The 17784-nt window shown below is 38.7% G+C and overlaps 1 protein-coding gene across 1 annotated transcript in view; it reads right to left on the bottom strand.

The window, feature by feature from the left end:
• Window positions 1-8810: 8810 nt before the first annotated feature.
• Window positions 8811-17784, bottom strand: part of pont (pontin) — a 47850-nt gene continuing 38876 nt past the window's right edge. Inside the window, exons 5-7 of the mRNA XM_067148109.2 lie at window positions 9625-9823; window positions 9349-9543; window positions 8811-9223 (exon numbers count right to left, since the gene is read on the bottom strand). Coding sequence (XP_067004210.1) covers window positions 9064-9223; window positions 9349-9543; window positions 9625-9823 — 554 coding nt within the window. The 3' untranslated portion in view covers window positions 8811-9063. The remainder of the gene's footprint in view (window positions 9224-9348; window positions 9544-9624; window positions 9824-17784) is intronic.

The raw sequence follows: 17784 nt of genomic DNA on the forward strand, positions 1-17784 counted from the left end.
ATATGTGTAAGTGTAATAATGCCCGTTTTAATCTATTATTTCTTTCTAATCTTGAACAGCAGATTTAGAAGAGAAAGTGGCCGTGGATTGGCCATACACTGCGTAAACCTGACCACAGCATAACAAAATAAGATTTTGAGTGGAATCCCCAGGGGCAGAGGAGGAGAGGAAGACCTACGATGACATGGAGATCAAATGAGCAGCTTGGGTATACATGGGGAAAGCTGAAACACATGGCACATCACAGAACCAGATGTCAAAACCATGTCTCGGCCCAATGCTCCTCAACAGGAGTTTAATGAATTAAGTCATCCATGCAGCCTACAGGGAAAAATAAACAACAACCTGACAAACAAGCTCCTGAGGGGGTACTAGACAGATCAGCCAACTCATTTATTTGGTTCTAAGTGGATACAACCCTTTGCCTTCAAAGAAGATGTACTGGGAATCTAATGAACACGTTAACAATGTCCTTGTCAACTCTTCAATGAGAAGTAGGTTTCTTGAGATACAGAGATAACTCCACTGTGCGCACAACACAAAACCAAATGTTGAAGACAAAATGTGGAAGATGCGACCACTGATGGACAGAATACAGAAAAAATGCATACCGTAACTAATTTTGTTCCAACTACGTCACTGTCGTATGATGAATCAATGATGAAGTACTATCATCACCACAGTTGTAGATAATTTAAACGTGGTAAACCCATAAGGTTTGACTGCAAAATGTGGTGCCTAAACACAGGTGATGGATATTTGATAGACTTTGACCTGTATTAGGATTTTAAAAAAAAGTGTGGTGACACTGATTATAACAAACTATTTGATAAAGCCGCATCTCCATTAGTGCTTATGCTGGATGAACTGCCTATTAAGCATATTCCGTATAACATTCACATGGACAATTTATTCACATGAAAGAATCTATTCAGTTATTTCAGGGGAATTTTCATTAGTGTTAAGTCAGAGCTAAGCAGTACGTTAAAATGGGTTCTCGATGACTGCAAAATAATTGGGGTGGAGGAAAATAATGCACCCAATAAACAAAATATAGTCATTATTGGAATTTATTGCCCGCCAAAATCAGGTTTAAACACGATCACTCGTGTTTCAGAATTGACGTGCAAATATAAACTACGGAAAAAGAACTATAATCGCAGGGAATCAAAATCTACAGTCAGTAAACAGGGCTGGGTTAAATACGCAGGAGGGGGGGGAGGACTATTGCAGGAAGCAGTTAACTTATTAGTATGGAATAATGGCTTTTCCCAAGTCATTACATACAACAAACGTAAACAAGAACTTTTAGATGTTTTTCTAGTTATACCGGACGATATAGTTCTATCTTGTGACGTAATTCAGGACATTGGTGACAATAGTGCAGTGGTACTCGATCTCTCTTGGGGAACTTGTAGGCCCCTAAAACGAGGTATGTGGGAATTTCTAAGACTATTTGTTGCTATGTAAAGGGAGACTCCGTAGGTTTTCAAAATCATTTGAGTTTATGCTATACTAATTGTTTAAAGGAGGGAAAAGGGATTGGCAACATTTGGGAGAATTTTTAAACCATTTTAAATATTGGACTGAGTAAATTCATTCCCAAAAAGGATAATTAGAGAAAATTCAGATCCGCTGCACTACACTAGGAAGCTTAAAACAAGACTAGGAGAGCGTTCAACAGAAGAAATTCTAATGATGTGTGAAGTATAGAAGTTTGGTGAAACATTTGCTAGCAGAAAAGAAGGTGGCTGAAGAGAAATATCTTGACAATATCCTAAATGAAAAAAATTCCTGGAATCCATTTTTACAATATACGAAGATTGAAGGGGGAGAACAAATCAGTTCCTTCTCTTTGTATAAGAGGGGATTTATTGGGGACAACAGATATGGATAAAGCGGAAGCATTAAATAAGCACTATGGAAAGGTTTTTAATCTGAATTCCAAATTAAATCTTCATTATTGTGTGAAGGTCCAAACTCAGAAAAAATAAATCTTGTAGGCCAGATTCTATTTCCGGAGAGGCGCTTAAACCCGCGGGTGAAGCGATCCTACCATACTTAATAAGAATCTTTAATCCACTGAGTGGCCAAAAGTCACGAAAAGGGGTGTCCCATTAGAAAATCTGCCGTGTATGAGCCCTGAGCGTTGTGGATAGGTGCAGCGTAGCTGAGCAGTCTGTCGCAGACATCAGGGTCGTGAAGATGGCAACACGTCGCGAATTAACTGACTTTGGATGTGGGATGTTCATCGGCACACGGGTCATAGCACTGCGGAGATACACAAATTCGAGTTTCCACAGTGTCGAGGGTGGATGTTCAAATTCGCACAGAGAATGTTACCACCTGCGTAAACCACCACACATAAAGACCACAGGTGTTTAACGAATGGACATCATGTCGCCTCTGCAGAACTATACTGGGCGCTCGGCGGGCTACTGTGAGCGAGATCACCGCCCAGTTGAATGTTGGGAGACAGGAACCTATTTTTACCAGGACTGTAAGGAGGCAAATACACCGCATAAGCTTCACCAGCTGACGACCAACTTGTGTCCCTTTGCTGACACCTCCACACAGAGCTCAACGATGTGCATGGGACCACGAATATCGGCAATGGACAATGGAACAGTGGCGGCGTATAGTATGGTCTGATGAATCCCGGTTCCAGTTGTATCTAATGGGCATGTGAGAGTGTGGCGTATGCCTCATGAAGCTATGGATCCTGCATGTCAATAAGGTTGTGTCCAGGCGGGAGGTGGCTCAGTTCTGGTGGGTGGCGTTCTCATGGTTGCAATTAAGCCCCAATGTCCGGCTGCAGGGAGCACTGACAGGTGCATGTTATGTAGACATTCTTTCAGACCATCTGCATCCCTTTCTGGTCCTAGAAGTACCCTGATGGAGATAACGTATCAACAGGAAAATGTGCCATGTCACCCCTCTGTGGTGGCAAGCAGGTGGTTGGAGGAGCACTCCAGTGAAGTTATGACCATGGATTGGCCCTCCAGCTCCCTTGATCTTAATCCAATCGAACATTTATGGGATGCTGTTGATGCTGGTGTATGCTCCATGAACCCCGCACCAACTACATAAGACCAATTGCGGGTAGCAGTGCAAGATGCGTGGGTTCATGTCCCTCCAGAACGATTCCAACACTTTGTAGATTCAGTGCCTCGCCGTATTGCTGCTGTTTTGAGGGCTAACGGAGGAGCAACTTGTTATTAACATCACATTCAGTCTTCCCATGACTTTTGGCCACTCAGTATATATTACTGAACAATACAAAGGTTCCAGAAGATTAGAAATCCGCCATTGTAGTTCCTATTCACAAGGGGGTGACAAGAGCGACTTGAAAAGTTTGACGTCAATCGTATGCAAACAAATGCAGCAATTAATAGTAGATTATTTGAGGTTAAAATGGGACTCGCCTGGAATGATATTTAAGGGACAGCATGGTTTTAGAGAAGGGTTCTCCTGTGAGAGCCAGCTCTGTTGCGCACGTCAAGATATATCAGATAAGCTTGACAATGGGTCAAGGAATGATGCAGTAGTAATTGATTTTTCGAAGGCATTCGATCTTATACCACATAGCATCCTCCTTAACAAGTTAGCTTGTACGGACGTTGATATCAGAGTGGTGAAATGGATACGAGAACTCCTCAATGGAAGATCTCAGTGTGTGCGCATGAGAGAAACGCTATCTTCCCCAATAAATGTAACGTCTAGTGTGGCTTATGGTAGCGTCATGACCGGATCACTCCGCTCTCTTAACATTGCCGTTGGTGGCCCCACTGGAGCATGTCGCAGCGCACAACTGCAACAACATGTGTACCAAATTGTCGACGAGTAGTATGGTGTGCATGCGTAAAGTCATGGTGATCATTTTAACGCTTATCGAGGGAATGTGCTTGTTTTAATATTTTTCTGAAAGTCTGTGTTAGTATCTGTGCAGTGCTTAAGTGTCTGCAATAAACTAAGTTTTCTATTATTTCCAGAAAATATTGTACTGTTTCGTTCCTAGTTGTAAATCAGCTGACGGAAGGCAGCTTCATGGTAGAAGATTTTTTACACCACCAAAAGAAAATAAAGTTTGCGAAGTGAGCGAGACTTATTCTGCGGAAATATAAGCAACTGTCGGCCAAAAGCAGAATATGTAACCTGGATTTTCCCGCAAATTTAATGATAAAGATTACGGATCCGGCAGTAGCACGAAGTTTCTAACACGTCCATCTAAAAGTGTGTGTGACATTCTTTTCCAGACTGAAAGGGAAATTCATGAAAAACTGAGCTCGTTTTAGGTTGATGTGGGGCAATATTTTTTACGAGTGTCTTGACTCGATTGAGGCGATTTCAGTTGTGTCATCAGGAGCTGGCTGTTATATTGAACACACTTTGGACATTATTCCTAAACAGGTCTACCACTATTTAAAGTGCCAATTCTTCTTCAGAGCGAGAGAAATTCGCAGAGATCTTCAAGCTCGACAATCTGCAAAGTCTACTTATAAACTATCAAAAGTGGCCTCAGACTAGTTTTGGTGAGCAATTTAAGTCATTTACTTTATTTGAGAAAAGTGTCAGAGTTATTTGCAACCTGGTGTATGTTTAATGTGCACTGTTTAAAAAGTCTTTCTTTGAAGTATGTAGAGCACAACATTGCTTTTGCTTTTTGTAATGTTCCATTTTATCTCATAGTTCTCTTATAAAAATACAAAGATATTTCTTTGTGGAGACTAAGAATAGCATTTACAACTCTCCGACAGTATTATTCATAAGTCTAAGGAATTGAGTGTTGTATTTGGTTTTTTGCATATCAGTGTAAAACAGCTGACCATGTAGTGTTGGTGTTCGGCTCCACTAGCACCACTCTGCGGGAGCGCGCTTGAACTCGGTGAGTGATCTCATTAGGTATTCTATTTGTCATGGTAGCATTATTGGGCCAATTCTTTTCATACTTTACATGAACGATACGCCTGATTCGATAAAATTGGAAGTGCGCCTCTTTGTTGATGACTGCGTCATATACTGGGAGATAAAGACAGAGGAGGACAAACTAATGCTTCAGCAGGATTTAGATATGATTGAAAAATGGGTGTGGGAAAATCAAACAAAAATCCACAGTGGAAAAAGGAAGAAATTGTGTTTCAGTAATAAAAAAAGGCAGGAAAGAGGGATTACAAACTTGGGGGGGGGAGGGATGTTGTTGAAGTTGATAGTTGTAAGTACTTCAGTGTTACTTTTAGAAAAGACTTGAACTGGTCAGTGCAAGTGGAAAATGTAGTTAAGAAATCCTGGAGATTGTTACATTTCATTATGCGGAATCACAAGAAAGCTAATTCTAGTGCCAAAAGTAAAGCTTATTAATGTCGGTGAGATCAATTCTCGAATATGAATTTGCGTGCTGAGATCCATACAGGGTAGGTTAATAAAGTCCCTAGAAAAAGTTCAAAGAAGAGCGTTTTGTAAATGGGAATAGAAGGAATACCATTAATTGGGAAAGTCTTGAGTCTAGAAGAACTAGAGCTCGTCTGTGTGGTCTTTATAAGAGCTACACGGGAAGGGCTGCATGGAGTTTTTTGTTTTTTTTTTGCTAGTGGCTTTACGTCGCTCCGACACAAATAGGTCTTATGGCGACGATGGGACAGGGAAGGGCTAGGAGTGGGAAGGAAGCGGCTGTGGCCTTAATTAAGGTACAGCCGCAGCATTTGCCTGGTGTGAAAATGGGAAACCATGGAAAACCATTTTCGGGGCTGCCGACAGTGGGGTTCGAACCTACTATCTCCCGAATACTGGATACTGGCCGCACTTAAGCGACTGCAGCTATCGAGCTCGGTGCTGCATGGAGTAGTATTAGGAAGAGGTTTGAACCTCCCTCGTACTTATCGAGAAATGATCATAAGTACTGTATAAAATTAGGGCCAGAAACCAGCATACAGATGTGGGCAAGTTATCCTTCGCAAACAGGACCATAAGGGATTGGACCATTGCTCCTGGGATATTTCCCAATTGCAATGTATTTGTTAATAATAATTTTTAAAAATTAGGAAAGGAGCAATTGGTACCATCAGAGAAAATCGCATACCTAAGTCATGTCGCTTGCCAGACAAGAAAGCTTTCTCTAATGAACCTCGCAGGACTTTTCATCAAACTATTGAACGCAACAATGGTATTGCTTTTGTACAATGGAAGGATAATGCTATTGTCACCATCACCTCCAATACGAAATGACGATGAATTCCCTGTATTGCAAAATATAACACCGGTATGGAAGGAGCAGACATAATGGACCAGGGTATTGGTCAATACCGTGGTGGTATTCATGCAAAAAAATGGTACTGGCCCATTCTCACTTGGCTGTTGGATATGACCATTATGAACACATGGTTCGTTTACAGTAAGAATCACAAGGGCACATCAGAACTTGACTTCCGAAGAGAAGTTGTTCAAGTGTATCTGAAGGCCGGTCTCCAGTGATTAACATTTAACACCAACATGTTAAATTTAACATGTTACAATTGACATGTATATTGTGATTGTGACTTCCGATTGACTTTGCATGTTAACTCAAAATGTTGAGGTTAACACTTTTAACATGTTGGTGTGTTTTCTGCTCCAAGTGGAAAACATGTCAAGTTAATTCGTTGTTCGTGAGATGTCGGCACAGCTTCGGCAACTTCTGTGCTGTTTCCATTCCAACAGATAGCCTAAATGACACAAAAAATGTCGTACTTCTCGTGAAATAGGATTATAGTTACAACACTCTGCAATACTCATTCTCTTTGTTATAAGCTACAAATACAGTACGCGCACGTATGCCATTCTCTCTGTACTATACCGGTACTAAAATTTATAGTCAGAAATGGAGTGGAGCAAGGAGATTACTCTGGACTTAATTAATGATATAATAGAAAGGCCTTGTTTGTGGGATGTCTCATCACAGGAATACAGAGATAAAGCAAAGAAAGCCGACAGTTTCCAGCAACTTGAAATTATCTAAAATTGTTCCCACAAGTACATTGAAAAACTAGCGTCCCTCCGCTCCCAGTACGGTACAGCCGAGAACTGTAAAAAGTTCAGAAAAGTCAGGGGCACAGCGGACAATGTTTATACTTCAAAGTGGTTTGCTTTCGAAGCCTAATAAAACTGCATTTCTAAATCATAACAAGAAACACAGTGGCAATAACAAAGGCCAAATACTCTTCATCTATTTTTTCCTTTTCGCTAGTGGCTTTACGTCGCACCGACAAAGATAGGTCTTATGGCGATGATAGGATAGGAAAGGCGTAAGCGACCGTGGCCTTAATTAAAGTACAGCCCCAGCATTTGCCTGGTGTGAAAATGGGAAACAATGGAAAAGCTTCTTCAGGGTTGCCAACAGTGGGATTCGAATGTACTATCTCCCAGATGCAAGCTCACAGCCGCGTGTCCCTAACCGCACTGCTAACTCGCCCGGTAATCCTCTTCATCTGAATCCATTGTCCTTGTTTGAAAATACTAGACACCACCTAAATGTATTAACACAAACTGATATAATGAACTACAGCTGTATATAGAAAAAGGAAGTCAAGTTTAACATGTTTATTAAGTGTGGACACAATGTTAAATGAAACATGGTGTCACCAGTTAACATTTAGCACTTTTAACATTTAACATGTTGTTGTTAAATGTTAATCAGTGGAGACCGGCCTTAAGATGCTATGGGGTCCCACAAAATAATTACTGGGACAGTAAGTGTTGCCAAAATACACTGCCAGGTTTCAAAGTTTGATGGACACAATCACTTTGTCGCAAAATGTAATAAAAGAAGACGTGCCAGTGAAGGGTGCAAGTCATTTGGCAGAACAATATGTCTAAAGTGTAATGTAGGCTTGTGTGTGGCATGTTTTGCTAAATACCATATTCAGTGAGCTGTGTCAAGAGGTTGGAACAATATTAACACTTTATTGTAGTACAATGGTAGTAGTGTAACTGACCAGTGATACCATATAGTATCAGCTAATATCTTGCAAAATAAATTCTTGTTGGAAAAGATTGTGTTACTTTCCAAATTCAAGATTTTGCCTGCCAGGTTGTGTGTATTTCTTTGGTATATTCAAGAGAGGCAGCTTCTATGAGTCATGTGGTGGACTTACTGCATCTGTTGAAGGCGACAAGACAATCTGGCAGACAAAATCTTTTTACAATTAGAACGTTAATTGACACACTTTGTCACTACAATGTAAACAAGGGGAAGCTAATCAGTTATTGGATTGCTTCCATCAACAAGGACTTTGATGCACCAAAGGGACATTTTAGATCATATCAAGAGACCAATCTATTTTCAGTTTCAAATGAAAGGAAACCATAAGATCCTGAAATTTCAACATATCATTTTATATATAAATAACTTACACTGTTTTTTTTAATAATTGCCATACTTGTAGTTATTAAACATAGAGCAATACTATTAAGAAAACATTTTATGGTCAAGCAAAATGTGAAGCTGAAGGGTTTCAACCATAGCTTTTAGATTATTTTAAGTAGTTATAGATATTTTATAACTTAACAGGTCTAGATATGCTAAGAGAGTTTTTATAGTTGTGGGCTGATGAAGAGAATGGTAATGTTCTCAAAACATGTACTCATGAAATGATGTATATAATAAATTAGAGATTATACTTGAGAGTACTGACAAGGTGGATCAAAAAAAAAAAAATTTCATTCTACTTGTGGATAAGTTTTGTTATATGTATTTTTCTTTTGTTGATCAATTTCACATCAATTGTATCATTAGATTGTACGAGGTTGTCATGTATACATCATATGCTAAATTAAAAAAAAAAAGTTGATACTATTGCTTAGGTATGTGAATTATCATGATACTATTGCTTAGGTATGTGAATTATCACACCTATTACTCTAATCTACAGTAAAAGAGAAATGCAAGCAAAAATGAGCCTCAATCTAATTCTCTTCAGTAGCATTCTCTTTAATATCAAGAGTATAACATATTTACAGTAGTTGGATCAGAGATAGGTTTATTTAGTTTCCTTTATATATATATATATATAAGACTGTACATGAACAATATTACTTCATGTACTTTTCATGCTCCCTCGTGAGAATCTTTGCAGATGCTTTAGCATCCAGAAATAAATCTGCTACTTCCTGGATATCTTCTTTGCTAATAACAGATCGACCATTCACTTTAGCTGTCAAAGATGCTGGGGTCAGTAGCTGGCCAACATACCTGGGAATAGAAAAAAGAAGTTAAGAAATTTCTGAAACACTGTGGATCCTTCTTCTCGAGTACGTTTAACATGTTTCCTTATATTTAGTCACAAAAGGAAACAAATATAGGCTAAAGTACTGTACCTAAGTGTTGTTCGGGAGCCTATTTCACCCAGCAAAGAAAGAGCATCATCCTCTACGTGAATCCCCTCTGTGTTGGCACGTAATCTTAAAATTTGTTCCATCTCTTGACGATTATAAGGTAATGTGCGAATTATGAGAAGACGATCCAGCAAGTCTAGTGGCACCCCATGTGGAGATATAATGTCTTCCGTACCTCTGTAACATACATCAGATGGATTTTTAAAATGTCTGACATGATTAACAAAAGATAAATTAGCAGCATACTTCAGAACTTACCTAATGACACAGCGACCACGGTTAGTTGCAAAAATAACAATTGGTGCAATAGCACTTTCCAAGGCTCGGTGCAAGTAGGTGAAAGTCTCAATATCCAGCATATGCACCTCATCAATGAACAACACTCCTGGTACAAGTTCAGCAATACCCTGGTCTATGTAACGATTTACCACTTTGTTGATCTCCTTGCGCAGTTTGTCTGAAATGTAAAAAGTGGGGAATTACAGAAAGAAGAGTAAAAATCTATAATTTTTGGGTGTGGACAATTCATAGGTAGGGTACCACATGAGCTTATCTAGGAAACCCTTCTATCCATTGGCTTCCCATGAGCTTACATTCTTTAGATTCAGAAAGTGTGTGATATTCTGCCCTGCAGGACCCTTACTTCAGTTCCCAATCAATATCCTTATCTCTGGATGCCCAAGCACAAGTTATTGCCTTGTGACTAAAATGGAGTACTGAGTAATGAGAAGATGGTCATCCACCTTGAAGGCTAGGTTCTCACAGAACAACAAGTGATGTTTTGCAGTTCAAAAATTTGCTTCAGCAAAACATGAGCAAGCTCTCAATGGAATGGAGATTAACATCATGTAATCATATTATAAGTTATGAAGCTGCTCTCAGAAGAAGTGGACCCTTCACCATCATGGTTATAAGGTAATGTGCGATTTATGAGAAGACGATCCAGCAAGTCTAGTGGCACCCCATGTGGAGATATAATGTCTTTTGTACCTCTGTAACATACATCAGATGGATTTTAAAAATGTCTGACATGATTAACAAAACAGAAATTAGCAGCATACTTCAGGACTTTAGTTGCAAAATAACAATTGGTGCAATAGCACTTTCCAAGGCTCGGTGCAAGTAGGTGAAAGTCTCAATATCCGTAATATGCACCTCATCAATGAACAACAACAGAAGCATCTTGGTATCAGAGGCAACAAGGGAAAAGAATTAAAATGGGTGAATGTGACAATTATTTGGTTTTCTTGATGTCACACCAAAAGCAATCTTTCCAACTTTTGTTGCATTTTCTACATTCTACTGGATCTAATCAAGGAACATCATCAGGTTCTCCATATAGATAAGGTCAGCAGTCACCAGTGTCACAATATGCTGGACCATAAAGACATTCATTGATAATGCAATCAATTTAGAGAAACAGGATGTGCAACCACAGCAAAATCACCAGTATAGCCAGGAACATAAGAGGAAAATGTTGAGTGCATTCACTTCACGTGTGTTAGAAGTCCCAAGAACTCTAATGTGCGGTGGAGCCTGCAATTAGCAATACCTAACACTACTACCCAAAATGTGTTTATTTATTTATTTATTAATGACTTATTTTATATGACGTGTCTCAGGCTATGCTAAACTTTCTTTGCTACGTTGTACAAAACTACAGTCTTAATGTTCCTAATTACATATAATTAATTATGAAATTAAACTTAAATAATAGTCATATACGAAAGGTAAATTTTGGAGTTACTATAAAGAAACATTACATTATATACTAATTTCTTTATTCTATGTAGACCTACCATTTATATCTCCTTTTAAACACATGTTTATTTCGTATGTCTCTAGTTACAGCCAGTAGGGAATTCCAGGAGGGTATGGTTGCAGGTATGAATGAGTTGCAGTAACTTGTTATGCAAAAATAGGAACCTAAAATAATATTTCTATAAATATCTGACGGAAATACTGAAAAACAACAAGAAACGAGTATATTCGGGCCTTTAAATTAGGTACTGATCAGTGAGTGACATTCCCGAGTATAGTCGGGTTTTTATTTTATATACGAAGGCATAATATTTGAACATGGCGGATAGACATGTGAAGTGCTCTGAGAAATTTAAAGATAATAATATGAATGTAAAGTGTAAAAAGTGCCTTAAGTGGGTTCACATGAAGAAAGAACGCATGAGGTCAACCAAACATGAAATAGGTCACCTGGTTAGTCTTCCAAATAAGGATAGACTTTGGATAGGTTTGACCTGCAACTCGGTAGCACTCGAACCTGATCTTAACATTCCACCAGACTCGAATGTACAAGACTCCATTTCCATAGCATTCAACGTTATATTAAGCAAACTTGGTGAACTAGAGTCAGTGTGTAAGGAACTAAAGACTTCTGTCCAATTTGTAGGTGACAAATTTGACGATTTTAGTATTGAGGTGGGCAGAATGCAATCTGAACGGATAGTGCTGAACACCATGGTACATGACTTAAAATCAAATAACTGCACCCTTTCTGGAGAAGTGACAACACAGCTGAAACTCAACACTGAAGAACTAAAACAATATTCAAGAGCAAATAATATGAAAATATCCAGAATTCCATACCATTCAGAAGAAAACTTGACTGAACTTGTCCAGAAAATTGGAGACAACCTGGATGTACCAATACACAGGGTTTCTTCTTTCAACAAAAACAGTGCAAAGCCCGTAATCATCAGATTTGTCCAACATTAAAAACAGGAAGCCCTTTTGAAATCAGCAAGACGCCAGAAGATCCTAACTACTTCTCTCCTAGGCCTTACGCCCTACAATGAAGCTCTCTTCAAAAAGGCTCGTGATACTAGGACAAAGGGAATTGAACATGCATTTGTGAGACAAGAGAGGATTCTGGCAAAAATGCTGCCACCTCCCTCAAAGTGTTTACAATAAAATGTGAACACGATATTGAAAAATTGATTGGGCTCTCAGCATCTAGACTTAAATGAGCTGTCAGCCTTCACAATCTCCTCTTGTTTCCTTTTATATTTTATATTTATGTTTGTTTGTTTGTATGTTTTTCTGCCTCTTCTTTTAAACTACACTAACAACAGAAAGACAATGGAACTCATACATTCAATACAGTGACTTGGTTACCTCACTTGGAACAATTGCTCCATCCTTGTGAATAATGTAGCTCAATTCTCAATAACCAAATGGTAAGTTAGAGATGATCGCCGATTGCATAAAGTTAATTAAAGATATCGATTTTATAGTTGTTGTCGAAACATGGTTGTCTGTACACGGTGATGAGTCTAACTTCTATAATATCACAGGTTATGAAGCATTCCATTCATTTAAAATTCCTTCTGAAAAATCAATCACGGATGGGGAAGAATCAATTTATGCTAAAAACAAATCGTGGCAATGTAATCTATAATGTCCAAAAGCATCATAATATTCTCATCTTGGGGATTTCTAAGTCAGGGTGCAATTATCTTATTATGGCTATTTACAATCCATTAACTTCAAACTGGACACAGCTATGTGATGACATAGAAATAATACTAAACAAAATAAATCATAGGAATATCATTGTTGTTGGTTACTTTAATATAAATTTACTCTCAAATGCAGTATTAACTAATGAACATAAAATGTTAATGCAGAACTAAGGCCTTAAAAACTGTAACACAATATACCCTACCAGACTGAGTTCAAACAATTCACTAACTGACCACTTTCTATGCAGCATAATCTCTTGCTCTTTTGTTTAGATATCTGAAAGACATTATTTATACTCCCAGTGAGCCAAAACTACACTCATATAAACATAGAAATTATGAAAGGGCTAGATCATATTTTGAGGCACACCAATTCCAGTGGGTAGATGGCAGGAACATAAATGCTTCATATTCTGCTTTAACCAGATACATTCAAAGTGGTCTTGACTATACATCAACAGTTAGAAAATTTCATCATCGAAATACAAACACCATTCTGAACGCATGGTGCACACCAGAACCTGCATCGCTCTGCAGGCATAAAGTACTTCTCTACAGTAAATTGAAAAAACACCTGCACAATGGTATAATTAAAGAAAAATATAAAAGTTACTGCAATAGAGTTACAACCCTGAAAAGGACTCTCAAGAAGTCGTGTTATGATAATCAATTTAACACACTGGAGACGCCGCTCGTTAGAACTACGGGCTTGCTATTTTGTTGCTGTTGACGGAGCTCAGAGAATCTACGGGCACGTTTTCACTATAGCTAAAAAATATTAGCTGCCGTTTCAGCGATCTGTGACCTCACTAGGATACTGTTGAATGCTTCTGCTACTGAGCTCGATAGCTGCAGTCGCGTAAGTGCGGCCGGTATCCAGTATTCGGGAGATAGTTGGTTCGAACCCCACTGTCGGCAGCCCTGAAGATGGTTTTCCGTGGTTTCCCATTTTCACACCAGGCAAATGCTGGGGCTGTACCTTAATTAAGGCCACGGCCGCTTCCTCCCCAGTCCTAGCCCTTTCCTGTCCCATCGTCGCCATAAGACATATCTGTGTCGGTGCGACATTAAGACAATAGCAAAAAAAAAAAAGCTTCTATAAGCATAAAATATAGTTGTTATGAGCATAAGTTGAGAGCTCTTCTTTCAAGGCATTGATAACACAGCTACATTCCTACATAACCCGGGCCGGCGCCATCGTTGACTCTCAGCTGTGAAATGGGCGGGAAAGTACGCACGGTTCATGCGGAAATGAAGAGTGTGTGTTTGAGAGGCAGGCTTGTTTATGTAATTCTTGTGAATATTAGCATGTCAAATTCATCTAGAGAAATGAATTTCATTTTATGGGTCCGTATTGAACTTTATTATTATTTACATTTTACGGCCATCATTGGACCACTCTAGCCAACTTTATAAAAAGAATTTTCAGTTTCCTGTTAGACCAGTACTTCTTCATTCTCTCTGATCTTATCCTTTCTTCTTCATTGGAAATCACCCTTCCTACTGTCTGTTTGTTGATTCTGATTTGCAGTCTGGTTTGCTTGTCTGTGAGTTTCTTGATTTTGTTTCTTAGGTCTTCCACTGTAATTTGTAGTTCATCCATATCTTCCTTGATTTCTGTAATGCAAAGTATTCCCTTAGTAAAATGTGAGTTGAACAAATATTATTTGCTCAATTCTATTACATTATTATATGCCCAATTCTACATCTAATAAATATGTATGATTTTACAGTGTATCTACACTTTGGAATGATAAGAAGAATATCATAAGACTTCTTCTCCTCTGCCAGAACAACACTATGCATATATGCCCATTTCCACATCTCATCAAGTCTGTGAATTTTGAATTGTATCTACGTTCTTGAAAACTACGAAGAATATTTTAAGACTTCTTCTTCTCATATATTCCTACAACTAAGTGAACTAACTTCTTACAGCAAATGTGTTTTCAGGAAATTCTATAAACAATTTTTCATAGTGTCAAACTTATAGGTTTCAAGACCATCTTAAAACAAACTGTGTTTCAAATACTTTGTTCTACACGCGATATGGCTGAAGATGACACATTCCCTCTTCTAACCAGAAGTTTCCATCTAGACTGTTTCTAGGTCTTGCATTGGAATGCCTATTTTGAAAGCTCTGCTCCCTATTTTGTCATTCACTAGGTCACAATATATTTTTCCTTTTACTCTGTTTTCCTTCAGGTATTCTATGATAGCTTCCTCCGTCTATCTTTGTCCAGTTTTCCCACGTATAACCAGGCATATCATTCTGCTGCCTTTATTTTACTTTCCCCTTGTCTCATTCCCATTTTTCTTCCATTCATTTCTTTTCCTGTCTCGTATTCCCGTTGTCTGTTCCCGCCTCTCACTACTGTTGTCCACTCCCTATCCTGGTTTGCTAGTTTAGTTTCATCATTTACTGGTGTTCTAGGTTGCCCTGTTGTTCGCTTCCACTCTTCATCTTCTATTATATTTATTTCAGCATCGTTGGGTCATTCTTGCTGGCCCCTGCGCTCTTGTCTTGTTACCTTTGTCTCTGCTACACCATGTGTTTGAGCTGGTTCCTGTCTTTGTGTCACCATTATTTTTATTTCCTCTTTTATCATCATCTTTATATTATACGTATGTTAGATTTCCAAACATGTATTTTATCTGTTGGTTCATCTTTTCTATTATTATTACTTCTATATCTTCTTCCATTCTTGTTTGGTGCTGTGTGTTTCTAGCCAGGTCAGGTATCTGACCATTACGTGTCACCACTTAGTCATCATTTCCCTTAGTCAGTCTTTGTTCATCACTGCTAGTTGCCTGCTGATCTCTTTGTATCTCGGAGATGTCGTTGTTGCTGTAGCCGAGAGATGTCACTAATTGTTGCACTGTGAAACTATTGCTGCCAATTGGAAGAGTCCGTGCCATTACCAGCTTGCTACTTGGAGGTTCATAGGTGAGGCCGGGAGATGTCGCTAGTTGTCACGCTACGAAACTGCCGTTTGCCTCCTGGTCTGCGTCTGCGTTTGTTACATTCATAACCTCTTCAACGTTTATTTCTTGAACATTATTCTTATCTTCAAAGGCGTATTTAATTATTTGAAAATACTCACGAATGATATTCACCGCTTCCTGTAGCTGTTCCTTCATTTCCTTTTACAAGTATCCTCCTGCGTCCGCTATATCTTCCACTCTTTTCAGAGCACTTTTAAACCCTCGTTCAGCTTTGTCCGCCATTGCCTTCCATAAGTAAACTCTTTCAAGATTAAAATTATTGTGTCCACCTTTTCAATACAAATATATATTTTTAGTGATTAAATTCTTCATGAATTAAAAACACCAGTTAGGGACATGTTTCATCCTAGTTATGGACATCTTCAGCCTATATTAATCTTAAGGTCAAGAATTAAAACTCCAAACATTGGAACTTATAGTAAACTAACTTAATACTAAATACAATTGTCTTATGGTATTTACATAGTTTACAATATGTACAGTATGTACAATATGTGCATTAACTTTGCCAGGATTTATGCAAAGTATTCCCTTAGTAAAATGTGAGTTGAACAAATATTTTATAACTTATTTTATAATGACTAGACTTCCAATTGTGGATTGGATTGATCACAGTGTGAATTGGGGTTTCTCAAGTTATATTGACTACCGAGCTCGATAGCTGCAGTCGCTTAAGTGCGGCCAGTATCCAGTATTCGGGAAATAGTAGGTTCGAACCCCACTGCCGGCAGCCCTTAAAATGGTTTTCCGTGGTTTCCCATTTTCACACCAGGCAAATGCTGGGGCTGTACCTTAATTAACGCCACAGCCGCTTCCTTCCCACTCCTAGCCCTTTCCTGTCCCATCGTCGCCATAAAACCTAACTGTGTTGGTGCGACTTAAAGCAACTTGCAAAAAGGAAAAAATCAGGATCCTGATTATTCACCTTACAGGTTTGAGTTTGAAGCTGATAATGCCCTAAAAATGGGCGAAATATGTCACTCGTAACCTTTTATGATAAGATTTAATTCTCAATTTACTAGATCTCTTTGTATTGAATAGGTGGATATTAAAATAACACTTGTAACATACTTTGTATTGATTGGAATACTGAGCCTGATGCCTTCTCTCACATTGCTGGTGATATTTTGATTGGCTATTTAGAAAAACCTAGTACCAAACACCTAGTACTTCGGGTTATTTCAAAATTCTACGACCCCTCAGATTGTTCTCACCAGTCTTAATAATTGGCAAATTACTATTCCGAGATACTTGGTACAGAGGTATTGGATGGCTAGAAACACTTTCTTTCGACATTGGTGCAATATGGTCATTATGCTGCTCCGATCTCCACCATCTTTCAGATATTTCTCTTCCACGATGGATAGGAGCTGTATATTCACGATATGAGACTTCTACTTTACATGTTTTCTGTGATGCATCGGAACAAGTATATGGAGCTGTTATATACCTGCGTACGGAATTTAACAATGACATGACAGTGCGACTAGTATGCAGCAAAGCTAAATTAGCACCGGTAAAGAAGATCACTTTACCTTGTCTAGAACTGCTTGCAGCGTTAATGGGAGTGAGACTTTTACAATATTTCTGTAATGCCACAAATTATGATATTACAAAGGCAACAATGTGGACTCCCACTGTTACACTTGGGTGGATTCGCAGCAAACCTCATTGTTGGAAAATATTTGTCTGCAATCGCGTTACTGAGATCATCTCGTACACTTCACCATCACAGTGGATGCACTGCCCAGGACTTAATAATCCGGCAGATCATTTATCAAGAGGAATTCAAGCCCAAGACCTATGTTCGACTGAAACATGGTGGTATGGTCCTACCTGGCTTTGAGCTTCACCACAACACTGGTTTCAAGATTCCATATCTGAACACAATACACTCCCAGCATTTAGGACAACTACTCACCAAACACTTGCC

This window comes from Anabrus simplex, chromosome 1 (assembly GCF_040414725.1).
Source record: "Anabrus simplex isolate iqAnaSimp1 chromosome 1, ASM4041472v1, whole genome shotgun sequence".
Classification (NCBI taxonomy): Eukaryota; Metazoa; Arthropoda; class Insecta; order Orthoptera; family Tettigoniidae; genus Anabrus; species Anabrus simplex.